The following is a 17,488-nucleotide window of genomic DNA, read 5'->3' on the forward strand; positions in this document are numbered from 1 at the left end:
CTGGACTAGTCATTAGAATCAAAAATATTTCCGATAAAATTATGTTTGCAATACATTTTGTAACGCAACATCTGGTCACGCAACGATTTTTTTAAAGCTTTGTGTTTCCGTCTTTTCGATCTTTTTTAATATTTATTTCAAGCTAAATAAACAAAATAAATATCCTTGTTGTGCAAGTTTCTTGAAGGTTTATTTTGTGTCACATGTTTATTTTATGTAATCTTTAATATTAGTTCTGATTTTAAGACTACCGAAGAAAAGTCTTAAAATTCTTAACATCAGATTTGAGAATTTTGATAAAAGGGATCTGAATTGCCTTTTAACTGGGAAAACATTTGTAACGAATTTTATAATTTGTGCACCAACAGTGTTAAAACGTACGCCTGTGTAGGGTTTCAAGTTTAAGTTCTTGTTTGGCATCATTGCGCTCAACTGACACTCCGTAGACTCCGTACGAAATGACTATCTCCTCATTCCCTGCGAGGCTAACTTTCGCTGCAAGCAATTTTCTTGCGTTTTCCAGATTTTTTGCATATTTTTGGTAGTGGTATTAAATAACTATAATTAGTAGAAACTCAGCTGTGTTCTATTGGAAATCCGCGAATCTGATTGGTTCTCCCACTGTTTTCTATTCGCCGTTAGCATAACCACACTGACCTACTATTGGTAATCGCGCAATCTGATTGGCTACACAGGTGCCTACTATCGATCCGTAGAAGGCTCTCGGAGCGCGCGCGTAGTCTTCGCTGAATTTTATCAATCAAAACCTTCAATAAATCAATTCTAGCGATATTCTGAGTTTAATAGATCGGTCAGTGGGTTATGCTAACACAATTAGACGGCTCGCTCTCGGTTTCTACCGGCAGCCGGTAGAAACCTCGAGCTTGCCGTCTAATTGTTAAATAGAAAACTCGGGCTCGTAGTCTAATTGTTAATTAAACAATTTTCTTAGCCAATTCAATATACTTTTGCCAAGCTTTAGAATGAAAAGTGAATAAGGAAATTCTCTTCGCACACTTTTCCGCGCGCAAATCTCTCTTTTCGTCACTAATTAATTTATTATGACGTTCATCGCACAACTTAGTTTCGAAAATATTTTCATGCGTAAACTAACACAGTAAAAGTGAGCTAAGCAGGAAAACAAATCTAGTAAAGAAAAGAAAGCCGTCGAGGCGCTAGTATCAAGATGGACGCCATGGCTTTTATGTTTTCCGTGGCTCGAGAGAATAGCTCCAACGTGCTGGAATTCGACCCAGAATGTATAATGCAGGAAGATTTAATGAGCTTGAGTAGCAAATTTCCGTTGATTCCTGGTTCGCAGAGGTCCATAACATTTTGTACAACCAGTATCTCGCAAAAGGTGAGTGTATGTATTAGAAAATCACCGACTTAGGAAGGGTACGAATTTTGAAGCGCCTTTTGTATTTATTTTGGAAAGCGCGCGGTGGCAAAGCATTTCGCGGAAAGTTAAGTTTTAGAAAAAAAAAATCGAGGCCTGAAGCTACTTTTTAATAACTTATTTAACAAGAGAACGTTTCGGAATGTATACTCAATAATAAGCGAAAGAAATTACGACTCTTCGAAGTAGATGGCGCTAAATCAAATAACTATATTTTTTTACCTTGCGGTCTTTGTGGTATTCATTTTCTCTTTTTGCAGTTATAAAGTGAGAATAAATTTTCCATTTTGTTTACAATTTCAGCTGCGAGAAATACCAGCCGATGCAGATTTTGATCTAACAGATCCTTACAATCCTCCGCCACGCTACAACGTGTTACACGATCCTCATCTAAAGGAATACTTTCAGAATCAAGCCATGCGACGAAGACTTGTTGAAAAAGGTGTGCTACTTGTGTGTTTTTGCTAAAAAATTGACCATCTTTATTATTTACTACGATTCTAGATTCGTTTAACACTTTGCAAATCTTTAGCCGTGAAGTTCCGGAGGACATGAAAACCTTTAAGAGCTTTGAGAAATTTAGTGTATCTGTAAGTTGTGGTTAAAATTATCTTTGGTAGTTTTTGAAACCATATTCATTATCATAATCTAAAACAGTGGGAAGAGGAATCCGCACATTGTACCCCAGACATGCAATAAGAAAGCTATGTTGATTATTTTTGGGACTTACGGCAAAGAGCCGTCTTAAAGTCCCTCCTGTCGTTTCGTCAAGGTGACTCAATGATGAAATAACTTCAAGTTTTAACGTTTGTTATTTCCTAATAGACAGATGAAAATAGATAACCACCTTCAAAAATCGCAGTAGACCTCAAAATGATAGTTTCTTAGGATTGAAAAACACCAAAGGGTTAACGATAAACCAAAACTGGAAAAGATTGGCAAAATTAAGACGAATTACGACCGGTGAGCTTGAAATAAAGGACATAAAGAGAAATCCGCTAAATCTTTTGTATTTGGAGTGTTACCTTGGGCTTATAATTTATTTCACCCACATAACTTATTTCTTCGTTTCTGCGTTCAAGGTTTTATTACAAATAGCGGCTTCGTCAAATGCACGCTTCTTGAATTCAACATGTTTCGACAATGGATCAGAAAACTTAAATTGGATCGAATACATCAAGACTATCGGAGAGAACGCCAGATGGAATTACAACTCTGGAAAGAGAGACAAGCTCGTGAACAGCTTCTGCGAGACGAAGAACTGTACAGTATTGTGCGAGAGCGAGAACAGAAAGCCAGAGAGATGAAAGAGCGAGGCGCCAAACGCCGCGCGGTAGATCGGCGCAAATATCTAAAACTGCAAGAGATAGATCGAAGAAGGAGGGAAAAATACATAGAAGACATGAGGCAAAAAAGAGATCTAAATGAGAGTAGACGAGATAAGAATCTTGCCGAAAAACAAGTGGCAAAAGCTAAGAAAGAAGAAAAGGTTCGTATGATGTTGTATTTTTATACGTAAAAATTCGATTGTATCCAGAGTAAGAGAGACTGAAAGATTGAGAAAAAAATCCATGGTGATGATGTAACTCTATAGAGCTCCATGTGATGTCTTCGATTGGTTGTTGCTCGCTTTAAAATTTTGGCGGGCAAAAACAACCAATCAGGCAATTTGTTTTCTGCAGCCTCGATCCCAGGCTCTCTCTCCTTTTCCTCCCTCAACGACAAGGGTGGAAAGGAGAGAGAGCCTGGATCGAGGTTGTGTTTTCTGTAGAGTTGACGTCACCAGTATTCGCCTGCGAACAGGCTTTGCTGGAGAGCGCTCGGCCGGCGGGGTACGCGCTTCGCGCCGTCGGAGCGCTCTCCGAAATCTCCGGAAAGCCTGTTCGCAAGCTACACCAGTATGGATTTTTTTGGGTCGATTTGAGCGGGGAAAGAATAAGGCAAACATGTATCCCTCTCTGGCCACGAAACTAAAATTACTTGGCTTTCTTCTTTCTTCTTTGTTTAATGGGCCATTTACAGCTTATTGTCACAAAATAACACCTTGCTGGAGGGCAAGCTACGCACTAGGACATTAAAAACAAAGCGACCTGCTTGACATTCGTTTATTTTGAATGTCCCAAAGCGTAGCTTATCCTCCAGCAAAGTGTTATTTTGTTCCATGTAACTGTACGCTTCAAAGGGCCCATTTTAAGCGCTATGCTAAAAAAATCCTTGCGTTTTGACAAAACAACTTTGACCACACTTTGTAAGTGCCAATGAAGAAGCTCTGTATGTTATTGGAAGTCATCGCAATGGTTTAACACCGTTTTCTTTTCTAGGTGAATAAAATTAAAATCCGTCTTCTCGTGAAGCGAAGTTCTGAGGACAAAAAGAGAGAAAACATGTTACAGAAGAGGAGACAAACATTAATCGAGGAAAAAGAACGAAAGGTATCCTGTCTATTTAAGTGATTATATGCAATCGAGCCCGCCATAATGCGATTTTCGATTGAGTGTCGTAAAATCAAAACCAAGGAAATCACTCTGGCCAATCACAAAGAACACAGACAATCCAGTGAACCAATCACAACTCGAAGCAAATACCTTTTGGTTCTGATTTTACTTCTGATTGGTTAAGAATCTGGCGCGAGTTTTTTTTAGCCAATCATTAAGCTTAGTAATGCAAAACGAAAGCAAATGCGAATATCTTTCGACAGTCAAGTGAAATTTGTTCTATTCTACAGGACCCATTTGTTTCGTGGAACAATAACATTTATAATGCGCAAATCTCATGAAATGTTTAAATGCGCACGACAAGATTAAAAACGGAATAAAAAAGCTAAAAAGCTTAAACAACAGCAAAAGTAAACTTACAATAATTTAAAAACAACTTTGATAAAAATGCTTTTTGAAAAAGGTAAGTTTTTAGCTTGGCTTTAAAAATACAAACACTGCTGGTGCTTCTTGATTATGTCAAATGGTAGCGCATTCCATAGTTTTGGTGCGGCACAGGTAAAAGAGCGGTCACCGAGGGGAAGCTTTTGATTTAAAACGCAGATAACTAAGTGAAAGTTTAACGCTAAAATTCTTAAGATTACAAAGCTATCAAATGGCGAAACAGTTGATTATCAACTGGAAGTTAAAAAATTTTAAATAGACTAGCGTGGCGTATTTTGAACAGCTGTCGTTTCGAGCGTTACTCTTTCGTTGCAGCTTTGTAACTTTGCTCCGACAAAACGCTGACGCTCGAAATCTCAGCTTTTTAAAATCCACTTCGTCGGTTTATTTACCATTATCAACTTCCAGTTGCCAATTAACTCTCTCTCCTCCGCAGAGACCTCTTTTTTCGTTGGGAAATGGGGAGAGGCGAAAAGTAAGCGCGCGGAGCCTGGGTGAGAGCAACGAAAGCGCGCGGGGGTTTCGCCTTTCCTGTCGTCCCCGCGCTCCCCCATTTTTCATTTTTCGTGTTTTTTCGCCTCCCCCATCCACTGAAAGAGCCTCTGCGGAGAAAAGAGAAATTTTACTGATAATTAATTAACTGATTCTTTTGTGTGTTTTTCAATTTTTTAGTTAAAAGAGAACTGGAAGCGTCGTTGCTCACTGTCACTGGCCCGACAGGAGGAGAAACGAAAACAAGAGGAAGAAGAAAGATTGGAGCACGAAAGAAATGTGGCGAGAAGAACATCTATTGTGGCGCAGCAACGGCGCAAGAGTCGAGGTATCAAATACTGGTCTTATGTCAACTAGTACCGTAATGATTCGATTTAGCGCCCTCCTTCCAATAAGTGCCCCCTTCCGAATAAGCGCCCCCCTTCGAATGTGTTTTTGTCAATAAGCGCCCCTATTCCAATAAGCGCCCCCATTCTAACAAGCGCCCCCATTCTTATAAGTGCCCCTATTCTAATAAGCGCCCCCTATTGTGGATAACTGCCCCTAGTGAAGTCATCGACTTAAGTAGATAAACGCATGAACATTTACCATACCGTGCATGTATGTATTTACTGCTAAAATGAACAATTCTTTTAAAAGTAGCTGAACTTGCAACAATTTGCTGCTGTTACAGTTTCTGTTATTGTTAGTTATCTTAATATTTATTAAAGTTTTGTTTTGAACATTTGGTTATTTCTCGAAAAATTAAATAAGCGCCCTGTCCCGAATAAGCGCCCTGTCCCGAATAAGCGCCCTCTCTTGAGGTGCAAAAAGTAAATAAGCGCCCCGGGCGCTAAATCGAATTATTACGGTACTCTACTTTAATTCATGCACGCGGGAAGTTGGAAGTTGGAAGAGGACAAGACAAGCTAGCCTGCGAGAACTTTTTTTGCGCCTCGACGGCTCGTTTTTTCGCTTGCGCGTGAAGCAAATGTGAGCTGCCTTGTAGGCCAAGAGCAGCCAAGGAAACTTAATTCCTTTATTTCAGTGTCTTTAAAGCTTTTACAGTCAAACCGGATGTTCTTTTGATGGGAACTCTGCAATGTTGCGGCGCAATGTTCCAATATTGATTGACAGTTTGCTCGTCGCAACTTGCAACTTTCAATTCAAATTTGCCTGAGCAAGTTGCCAAGTTCCGGTTTTCATTTTTCCCGTATGAAACATAATAATTCTACCTGTGTCTCAAAGAAAGATGAAATAATTGTCCTATGGTCGACTGCTTATCATCAGACTGCGATAAATTAGCGACAGGCTTAGTTGAAATCGCCAAACTTTGAATTTCGCTTAAAAATTCAAATTTGCTCCGCAAGTTACGGCCTACAATTGTAATTTTGAAGCGTAATTCCTAACTTAGCAATGTTAACTAAGCCTGTCGCTTATTTCTCGCATTCTGTTGATGAGCAGTCGAATAAGGGGCAATTATTTTCTGTTTCTTTGAAACAAAGGTGGTACAACCTCGTTTTATACGGCAAAATTAAAACCGGAACTTGGTAACTTGCTCAGGCAAATTTGAATTGAAAGTTGCAAGTTGCGACGAGCTAACTGTCAATCAATATTGGAACACTGCGCCGCAACATTGCAGAGTTCCCATCAAAAGAACATCTGGTTTGACTGTAATGATTCATGGTAATTGATAATCCCTTACTTTGAACAACCACACGCGGTACGATTATTGCTCACAACGCTCGCATGCCTGCGCAAGGAATTGTTTTAGCTTGCAATCAAATTAATCCACAACTTTCTTGCGTTTGTGGCGACCAATCTGTTAGCATGTCGCATCTGACAGTCAGTAAAGCAAAAGTTGCACCACCAGTCTAAAGCATGGGCTATACATGCACCTGTATCCTGTATAGGAGATGAGTTAAATGTAGGCTTAAACGAATGTTAGAATCCTACACTCGATTCTGTTTTTTCTTTGCCTTGTAGTGCATCTTGATATGTGCTTACAAAAGCGACGCAGCACACTGGAAAAACAACATCAACAAGCGGAGAATTTCCTGGAGAAAATAAGAGAGAAGAAGCTGAAAGACTTGGAGAGATGGAAACAGAAACACGCGCGCATGCGAGAGAGACGTCGGTACCAGGTTAGTTTGGGGTGGGGTGGGGGTACGGGAATCTGAATCTACCCCCTTCCGTACTTTGAACTCACGTTACTTCATGTTACTTTGTTGATTCTGTCATAAGACTTTCCTCCTTACCTTATGTGTTCTGGCATAAAAATAAACCCTTTCACAAGGCAATAAGGCAATTTGTTTGATAAATTTTCAAGTCTTCTTTGCAAATGTTCAGTGCTATCAAAATACTTGCATCTTTAATGTAAGAATTGTAGTTATCGTAAAAATAAGCCATAGTTAGACTTTCTTAAGCCTGGTTTTCACTAGCGACGCAAGCACAAGCGCAAGCACAAGTGCAAGAATAACAGCTCTTATTTCACCGTGAAAACGGCTTCGACTCAAGCAAAAGCACAAGCGCATTGCAGTTTAATGCTTGTGCTTGTGCTTGCGGAAAGCACAAGAACAAGGATCAAAATTTGTCCTTTTTGCGTGATTGCGCTTATGCTTGCGCTTGTGCTTGCGTCACAAGTAGTGAAAACCAGACTTTACAGTTTATGGTTTTCAATTTGTTAATTAGGACTATTATTCTCCGGGAGTATGATTCTCTAGTTATGAGTTAGGACCATTGCTGAATTATCGTTTGGTGGCAAATAAGACTCGCGCTTGTTTCGCGATTAGAATTTATTGAGCTCGCGCGTCACACTCGTGTATATCATAGCGTTACCTCTGAGGAACAGTAACATAAAGCATTTGTACAATGACAGTGCTTCATAGGAAATCAAAACAATCCATTAGGAAAAATTCGAAGCAACAATTTACCTGTGGCAAAAAGCAATGCTTCAGTTTCGACCGGATAAACAACACTTAGCCGCTGCTAGTCTGCAAATACGCAATCTGTATTCGTAGTCCAAGCAGATGCTTTCCACAGGCTACTTGCAAAGATTTCAGGATCTTTATGCACGCCCCCTCCCCTAGGCCTTTCTCGATTATGCTAGTAAAACTGGCATTTAATGCTACTAGAAATTCCCGCATAAAGCCAGAAAAATGCTAAAATAATGCCTGATTTCTTTTAAAAATGCCACTTGAATTCCAAAGAATGCTTTATTTTATTTCAAACAAAACGTACAAACTCTTACATTAAATGCTCATATCAACAACAGGTGATACTTAATAATTGTTTGTTTATAAAAAAAATATAAAATAAAATAAAATGAAAAAACATATGTAAAAAAAATTAAAAAATATATTTTTTCAAAAAACTAAAAAAAACACACACAAGTAACGCAACACAAGTACACAAGTAACACAACGCACAAACAGTCGAAACAGACAGAAAACAATCAAATTAAGTAATCAAAATTGTGAAACTTTAGGATTATTTCTCCTTCTGAGTGCTGAAATCTGGATCACTGTCATGAAAAATGACAGAAAATGCTAGAAATTCTTTTTCAAGAAAAAACGAAAAAAAATGCTCGTTTTCCCAAAAAATGCCGAAAAAAATGCTAGCATAATCGAGAAAGGCCTACCCTCCCCTCGCCCCCCCCCCCCCCGTCTATCATGTGTTACTTTTCGTCACATCTGGCGTGGAAACTCCACCGTGTTTCAAGAGCTGTGCTAATTGGTCGCTTGGTGTGCTCCTTAGGTACATAGAGGCTCGTTGCAAAGCAAGGCAATTGACCTGGACCACCAGGACAGACGCAGGTCTCGTTTGTCAAGCGTCTGGGATTTAGAGTCTTCATTGCGAAGTGAATTTGGAATCGAAGATAACGTGGTTTACAGGTAATGGAGTACGAGAGCATTATTGAGTAACATATTGCAAAACTGAGGTAACGAACCTCCTGCGGTGTCAAGAACCTTGTGATAGCACGTAGCCTGATAAAATTTTCTCTGGTCGATCCCATTTTGTATCAATCTTCTCCATTCCCTCCCCGCGAAGGCGTGTACGAAAACATTTTTTTTATTACGGGGAGGCTCCGGCCGCACCTCCTCGTTCCAAACCCTTACCCTTTCATATGCCATGTTTGACAGAAAAGGTAACCCGCTCGCATACCCTCAATAAATAAGGTAGCTCTTACAATACAATACAATACTTTATTTAACCACGCGACACCTAGGAGCGCAAGCGCTCGTTAAAATGTGTGCGTGAACGCAAAATTATATAATTATTAATATAATCAAATACCTACAGAAGAGATACTGCTTACTCTTAATTTTTCACTTGAATACCCCTGAATACTTAGATGAATTGACCGTACGGTGGGTGTGTTCGAGATATTCCCGACTCTTTGCAATACTCCCACTCGTGAAATCCCTACCTTTTTATGCCAACAGCGTGAAAAATGTATCCCTTTTGTGAAGATCCTCCCCGTATGGTTAACATCGAAGAAGGAAAAGAAATAACCCAAATAATGCATCAACACAATAAATTGAAGTAAAATCTGTCACTCTGGTGCGCGTTATTCCACTAAATCTCTTTCACTGGTCTGACTTTCTTCTCTGCTTTTTAGCGGTGTTGTTTTCGCGGGAAGGAAGACCAAACGTGATGCTAGACAAAGTGTCCAGCTTGAAGCGGTAAGATCAGCTGATGTCTTCTCTTGACCTTTTTTTTATCAAATTCAAGCAGACAGGTTGTGAGAATGAGTAATCTGAACATTTGAGCAAAGTCGTCTTGACTTGAAGGACGCGAAGAACCATTACCTTTGGACAAGACGTGTTATTTCCTAAAGCTTCAAAATTCTAAAGTTTTCAGCATCGATCACGTTAAAACGCACAGACGATGAAGGAAGCACCGTGATCAGGAAGATCGTTTACTGACAGATCTGTTTTGTCAGCAATGTTTCAAGATACTAAACAATGTGATTGGAATGAAACGATTTTATTACGTAGTTGAAAATTATAACCATTTTTGTTACTTGACATAGGTCGATTTGTAATTTCAGTAAGAAGAAGCAAGCACCGATTTCCAGGCGACCTTAAATTTACAAATTACGTTGAAAGTTCTATCCTTCCAACCTTGCTTTCTTTTTAGTAGTAGCGCATTAGCTTATCTAGATTGTAATTTTTCCTTGAAATGTTAGGTTGCAGAGGAAGGAACTTATGAAGAAACAGACGAATCAGCCAGGTTTGAGAAACTGTGGTCAAGGCTGGAGGCAGAGCTGGCCTTGCGCGAGAGAGTTCACTACGTCGTTTTTGGCATAATATCAAACGCTGAAGAGGTTTTGAATCAACGAGAGAGGCAGGAAACCTACAAGAAAATTCCAAAGTACGTTCAGGGAATTGTAGACGCCGCGCAGGGTATCTTGGCCAATGAACAGATTAATGACGGCGACGTAAGAGCAAAAGTAAGAAACTATATCCTACAGGTCATTGAAGACGCGTCTCTTGATATTGATGATTCTGGGTTGTTGCTATCTTCGGACGCGAAAACAAGACGAAAGGCTCGAGAGATCGTTACAAACGCTATTAACAGTGCTAGAGATGTGTCCTTTCGCAACACTGCCAAAGAAGTTGTAGCAGCTGCTATTAGAGGTGCTGCTCAAAAATCCGCCCAGGACATTTCTAAAGATCTTGCTGAAAGCGCGAAGGACGTCGTTGCGGCTGCTATTATATCAGCGACGTGCTATAGCAAGGACGCCCATCAGGTGATTGCAGCGAGATCTCTTGCGGTTGATGCCGCAAAAGCAGCGGAAGCTTCATTAGAACGGTTATACGGCGTTAAGCGTGAGCTAGATGTTGGTAAGCAAAGGGATGCTCGTAAAATCTCGGCAAGCCTGGATAGGTGCGCAAAAGATGTTGCAGCTGCGTCTATTATTTCTGCTACAAGGTCGTTGGAAAGAGTCATTGATAGGGATAAATGTGATGTGATTGCGGCGCGAACGTTGGCGACTGACGCACTGACAGCAGCCAAAGCTTCCCTCGAAAGGTTGTACAGCGTTAAATTTGAGGAAGAAGACGATGATCAGGATTATTACAAAGCCGTTTCCAAAAGCCTCGTAAAATCGGCAAAAGAGATCGGTCAAGCTGTTATCAGTCCAGCTGCAAGATTACTTGAGAAAACTACTGGAAAGGACGATCTTGAAGATTTGACAGCGCAGTGGCTTGCAAATGACGCGATTCAAGCAGCGAGGGCGTCGTTAGAGAACCTTTATGGCATTAAAGTTGAAGAGAAGGATCAGAACGAGCAAGCCGCTAAGGATATTGCAGCCGTCGCTGTGTTGTCAGCCGCACGTTCTTTGCAAAGAGACTTGATAAGCAACGATCGTGATTTCGCAATGGCGGCACGAGGTTTGGCTAGCAACGCTTTGGATTCTGCAAAGGCATCTGTCGATTGGATCTACAGTACGAAAGTTGCAACAGAAACCGATATTGAAGGAAAGGAAAACAAAATGTATCTAGATTTTGACCAGGTTGCAAAAGACATTGCAGAGGTCGCTGTCGATTCGGCAACAAGATCCTTGGAGAGGATCGCGGATAAACACGAATGGGATTTGACAGCAACAACTCGCAAGCTGGCAAACGATGTGCTTAACTCTGCGAAGGCATCTTTGGAGAAGCTCTATGGAATCAAGTGCGAGCCTGAAGAGGTACCAATACTGGCATCTCAAGAAACGTCGCAGAGCTCTTTGGAATATCCCATTCCTTCAACAAAGGGTTCGTCGGAAAGTGTGAAAGGACACGAGCGGGAGTTGTGGACAGCAGCACAAAGTCTTGCTAAGGATGCCTGGAAATCAGCAACAGCATCATTGGAACGCCTGTACAATATTGCAGATCAGATGGAAGACAACATCAAGCACACTGCCTTGGACATTTCCAAAACCCTAATGGATTCTTCTGGAAACCTTCGGCAAAAACTCGAGAAGGAAGGCCTCTCAGTTGCAGCTCGAGATCTTGCATGTAATGCAATTGTGTCGGCCGCCAAAGCCTTCCCGAAACTGCAGGAAGACGAAACGTCTTTGCAGGACATTGCTGAAAGTGACACGAGCCTGCTGAACTCTGCAGCAAAGGTGTCCACGGTTTCTGCTCGAGCTTCGTTGGGGGAACTCTTTGATCGAGGTTTCATTGGTGGTCTGGAGTTGGAAGAAGCTACAGGCTACTTGGCAACCCATGCAATGGTATCTGCTGAAAATCTGCTCGACACGTTGCAAGACGAAACTGCAACGTTGGATCTGGATTTGGAGATTTGCAAAGCCGCCACCGAGCTGGCATCACGTGCAGTTGTGTCAGCCGAGGGGTCAGTAGCTCGCTTGGCAGGGGAACACCAGACTTCAAATGACCGTGATACTAACAACGGGAACTTGTTTTGGAAGGTGACCACTTACGTGGAAGGCCTTATTAACGGTGCTTTGAGGCATCTTGGGGCAGATGGATACATTGTCGACATCAGTGACGATCAAGAACAATACGACGTCCTTACGCATGATCAGGCTCATTTAGCTGATGCAGAATACGGCACACACGTGGAAGATATTTACCAGAGAGAAATCCTGGCATTGAAAGCTTCAAGAATTGTGAACGATGTTGTCGAGAATGCCATGGAAATTGTAAAAACCAGGATGACAAATGAGTCGTTTTTTGCCGGTCAATCCGTTGGAGATGGCGGACCGCGCAATGCCCGATTCGCTCGCCGAAGAAGCAGTTCCGTGCACTTCAACGAAAAGTCAATCTTCCGTTCTCGCCGGGACAGCTTGAGCATTGCGAATAGGCCTCCTACTCCACGTTTTATGAAGGGTCGTGCCGGCTCCGTTGTTGCACAAGAAATTGACGAACTCGAGAGAGAATTGGCGATTCCATCGGAAATTGAGGTAACGGCAACTAATGCATCGAGCAGTGGACCTGTTCCACGACGTTCGTCCGACCCTGGGCTAGAGTTTTACTCTCAAGATGTTGCGTCTTCTCGACCAGACCCATCGGCATCCGACTCCAAGATTGACATCAACGAGCAAGGGACTTCCCTGAACGAGAAACTGTCCGTGTACGATATCATCAAAAGGCGAGAAGAGACAGCTAGCTGCGAGATCTCCCCATGCGAGTCATATGTGGTCCTCCCACAGCTAAACCCATCGGAACGTTCCCTGATCGCCGCTCGAGTGGAGTCTTATGAGGTGTTGTGGAAACAGAGGAAGTCAACCCCGTCGGTGACAAGTCTGCCATCTTTGTCCCCCAAAGGCTCATTTGTTACCAGCGAGAGTGTAGAACAAGCTCATTCTCGTAAAGAATCAAAGAGTCGTTCGGTGCCTTCATCATCTCGTCTACCAGACATTAGTAGCTCCACGTCCAAAATCTACAGTAACTCACCGAGTGCAAGTTCACTTAAAGGCACATCTGGGCATCCAAAACGAACTTCATCGCAGAAGCTCAAGAAATCCCCCAAGGCATCCCCTAAGACTTCGAGGGAATCTGTTAAACTGAATACGAAACCATCGACGGATAAAGGCTTGCAGTCACCCCGTGCCTCGGTGGGGGAGATAAAAGTGACTTCTGGCACTTCCTTGCGTAAAAACGAGGGCGGCTCTCGACGAAGTTCCTCGAATAATGTGACCGTGGTTACTCCAAAAGGTTCCGTAAAGGACATTCCCTTTTCACAGCGTGGCTCAAACACGAAGGTGGTCCTTTCTCCGAGTGGCTCACAGACGAAAGCAACTTTGTCTCAACGTACGTCTACAAAGGAAGCAACAATGTCCAAAAGTACACCATCTCAAAATGTCATCAAATCGTCTCCACAAAGTTCTAAACTGTTTGCACGCGCTTCTACGGAAAAAGCGATATCTTCGTCACGCACGTCTTTGGGAAAAGCGTCTCCACGAGGGTCACGGGAGAGGGCAGTGCTGACTCCACGTGAATCGACAGAGAGAGCAGTTTTGGCTCCGCGTGGTTCAAACCAGAAAGTCACATCATCACCACGCACCTCCAGAGAAAAGGTAGATCTATCATCAAGGACATCGAAAGGAAACGTCACGTTGTCTCCACGTGCATCTGCTGGTGACACTGCATTGTCTCCACGTGCTTCCAAAGGAAAAATCACGAAGTCTCCACGTGCGTCTACTGAGAACGCGGCATTGTCTCGAAATGATCCTAAAGGAAATGCTACGACGGGTAATAAGGATCAATCACCACGCGCATCAACAGAGAACGCAGCATTATCTCCACGTGCCTCCAAAGGAAAAATCACGCAGTCTCCACGTGCGTCTACCAACAACGCGGCATTGTCTCCAAGTGTTTCCAAAGGAAAAGCCACGACGGAAAATAACGATCAATCACCACGCGCATCAACCGAGAACGCAGCATTGTCTCCACGTGTTTCGAAACAAAAAGTCATTCAGTCTCCACGTGCGTCTACTGAGAACGCAGCATTGTCTCCACGTGTTTCCAAGGAAGTGTCTGTGCAGTCTGCACGTGCGTCTTCCAAGAACGTGGCAGTATCTCCACGTGCTTCTAAAGGGAAAATTTCGCAGTCTCCACGTGGTTCTTCTGACAACGCAACACTATCTTCACGTGATTCCAAAGGAAATGTCTTGCAGTCTTCACATGCGTCTACCGAAAACGTAGTATTAACCCCACGTGCTTCTAACGAAAACGCCATGCCGTCTCCTTCGCCTTCCAAGGAAAAACTCACGCCATCTCCTCGTGGTTCTGCTGAAAAGGTAGCATTATCTCCACGTGTCTCCCAGGGAAAAGTCACGCAGTCTCCACGTGCGTCAGCTGAAAGAATCGCACTTTCTTCTCGTGAGTCCAAAGAAAAAGTTGAGGGGCCTTCTTCATTTTCTACAGCAAATACCACACTATCTTCTAAATCAGAAGAGATTGTACCACCGAAAGCGAAAGACGACAGTGCATCATCTCCGAGTGTAGAACAGCCCGCTTCTTTACAGCGTATCTCTTTGCATAAAGTCTCGCCGACTGTTACACAATCTGATCAAGAAGTTTCAGCTTCGCCCAAAACAACCAAAAGCATGGTCAAAACACCTTCAAATCATTCTGGCAAACCTTTGGATTCGCAAGATACCATGAAGAAAACTGAATCAACTGAGAAATCTAAAACTAATTTGAAAACACTTTCGCATTCTGGTGAGAAACTGACACAAGAGTTGGCTTCTTCAGCTCAAACGCCTGAGAAAGCAGCTGAACTCGACAGGGGCTCGGCAGAGATAGAGGGTAGACCACCAGCACCAATACCGGACGTCCCCCAACCCCAAGAGGCAGGCTCAGAAGGAGATCGCTTTGATGCGAACAAAGGTGAAGCGGGTGGAGAATCCATTGAACCGAAGAACCTCGAGTTTAACAAGAGCTCAAAGAGAGCTGATTACAGCCTAGAGAGACTTATCCTGGACAAACGATTGACTCCCGAAGGCGCCGAAGCCGATACACGTCCAGCATCTAGCGCTGATGTTGCAGCCTCAAGAAAGCACACTGATCCATCAGCAGCACATAAAACCATCCCTGCCCAACTCGAGTCAAGCAAGTGCGTGAAATCCTCCTTGACGGAAGCACCTGTTTCCATATCGGGTTTGCCGAGATCTTCTCGAGAAAAGACTGCATTGAAGGAAAGCGATGTTGAGAAAGAAGTCTTCACTGCAAGGAAAAAACCCGAAGGTGAAGACCGAAGCGAGTTTGAGGGTGTGACGTCTGGTGCTGGGAACGCTTTGTCGAAGAAGGAGGAAGAAAAGAAAGGGTCAGTTAGCAAAATATCAGATGCCTTGACCAAGGAAAACCAGGTTGTTCAGCGTCCTGCTACAAACCAAAAAGACAAGAAAGATTTTGAAGGCCACCCCATTTATAGAAAGGTGAGCGTTTCACGGTCCATTCACGACACAGTTGATGATATCGTACAGAGAATGTTAGATACAGCTGATGAGCCCAACGCAGGTTTCGAGGATTCCCGTCCTACGGGTTCGGGATCGCGCGAAAGAATGAGGCGGGACAGCGAGATAAACTTTGATGCGCCGAGAGGGTTTGGCAGAGAGAGAATGCTTCCCACTGGCAAGGTTTCCAGAACAGTGATGGAAACTGTAGATTTTATGGTCCAAAGTGTTTCATCTTCAGATGAGAGGAGACCTCGCCAAAGCTCTGGAAGACGGTTTAGCGGAGGTGGGTAACACTGAATCAAATTTCAAAACGCAGCACACAAATTGAACTTCTTTCAAACTAATATGCTATACAGTCAACTCTCTTTTAACAGACACTTCTTAAAGATGCACACCTAGTGTTGGTCCCGTCTCTGACGTTTTTTAGTCATTTTACTGTTACTAAACTTGCTATAAGACGGAAACCACTTTAAGGCAGGTGGTTGGAACCGGTCCCAACGGTGCCCGTAAAAAGAAAGTTGATTGTTCCACTCGGATATGTGCTTACCAGTTTTTTTCGGATGGAGTGTATATTCCATGCCAATCACAAGGATTAGTAGCCTTATATCCTTTTATTCGGGGAAATATGTAATTTATAGTAAGCAAATTGTCTAAATTCACAGCACACCATCAATTATATAAGAGGTTTTAACCATCAAATAAGAGGTTTACACCATTAAATAAGAAGTTGTCATTTCTATTACAAGCTCGATGTCCCTGAAGATGCCAACCTGAGTTGCATTACGTTATGACTTTTGCCTTTAATCTTTCTTAGGCATTACAAGAACAACCTCTTCAAAGGAAAAACTCCCAAAGGGTGCCACCACCTCAGGTCAAGATATTTCTTGTGTCTACGGAGTCAGCCCTTCACCTCCTACAGGCCCTCAGCCGAAACTTCCATCTCCCAAACGATCCCGACTGAGGGCCACGTCTTCTCAAGACTCCCTGGGGATCCGAGCTACGCAGTCGGATTCAAGCATACTCAGTTCATCCAGTGATAAAGCCGCTGACCTCAGACCTAAGGTGTCCGGCGCATGGCTTGACAGCGTCATCGGTGCAGGTGGAGACGCGTCTCTCGGGTCCCAGTCCCCAAAGAGACCTTCCTCGAGCCCAACCTTCTCGCAGCAAAGACGTCGTTCTTCAGAGAGGCTCTTAGTGAAGAATTCTTTGGAGGGAGTTTCCCTTGCAACGGATGGTTCTGTGGGAAATATAATTAACTCCTAAACGAGAATGTTTTAATTAAAAATACTTTAACCTTTTTGGGGGAAAGCTCTCGGTTTGAATGAATTTATACATTATAAAAATATCTTGATTGCCAAATTTCTTATTTTTTCATCAATGTCATTTCTAACTTTTACTTTGAGTATTTATTGCTAAAAGCAGAATTTTATTGACGATTTTTCTTTTTCATATGCCGCTTGCATTTTTAATATTTTTCTTTCTTTGTAATCTAAATCTGACAGATATCATTTAAAATAATTTGAAGATAAATAAAATTCATTTAAATGCTCGTCGTTTGCTTATGATTCCCCATTTAGTTAAAAAACCTATCGAAAGACTGTAGTGGTGATGGGAAAAGATTATGCATTTGCATTTCCAAGGGACTGTAAATGGAAAAAAGGAGTGCAAATTGCACCAACTGGCGAGACTGCAAATTCAGCCAGATAGTAGCAAAACGGAGGATAAGCTCGAAGGACCTCCAGATTTCAAACCCAGTGTCCTAAACCACCGTAAAAGCTCTATTAGACCCACTCTCAAATAAGCTTCCCTATGGAGGTTATTTTT

At 42.5% G+C, this 17,488-nt stretch overlaps 1 protein-coding gene across 1 annotated transcript in view; it reads left to right on the forward strand.

Annotated features, from left to right (window-relative positions):
* The first annotated feature begins 265 nt into the window (after positions 1-265).
* LOC144648540 (uncharacterized) overlaps positions 266-17,488 on the forward strand; it is a 26,339-nt gene continuing 9,116 nt past the window's right edge. Inside the window, exons 1-10 of the mRNA XM_078508069.1 lie at positions 266-1,360; positions 1,703-1,841; positions 2,482-2,888; positions 3,721-3,831; positions 4,951-5,098; positions 6,736-6,893; positions 8,506-8,642; positions 9,371-9,434; positions 9,941-15,947; positions 16,479-16,922. Of these exons, the coding sequence (XP_078364195.1) occupies positions 1,187-1,360; positions 1,703-1,841; positions 2,482-2,888; positions 3,721-3,831; positions 4,951-5,098; positions 6,736-6,893; positions 8,506-8,642; positions 9,371-9,434; positions 9,941-15,947; positions 16,479-16,922 (7,789 nt within the window). The 5' untranslated portion in view covers positions 266-1,186. The remainder of the gene's footprint in view (positions 1,361-1,702; positions 1,842-2,481; positions 2,889-3,720; positions 3,832-4,950; positions 5,099-6,735; positions 6,894-8,505; positions 8,643-9,370; positions 9,435-9,940; positions 15,948-16,478; positions 16,923-17,488) is intronic.

Source organism: Oculina patagonica, chromosome 4, assembly GCF_052425735.1.
Source record: "Oculina patagonica isolate OP01 chromosome 4, crgOcupat, whole genome shotgun sequence".
In the NCBI taxonomy this organism is placed as follows: Eukaryota; Metazoa; Cnidaria; class Anthozoa; order Scleractinia; family Oculinidae; genus Oculina; species Oculina patagonica.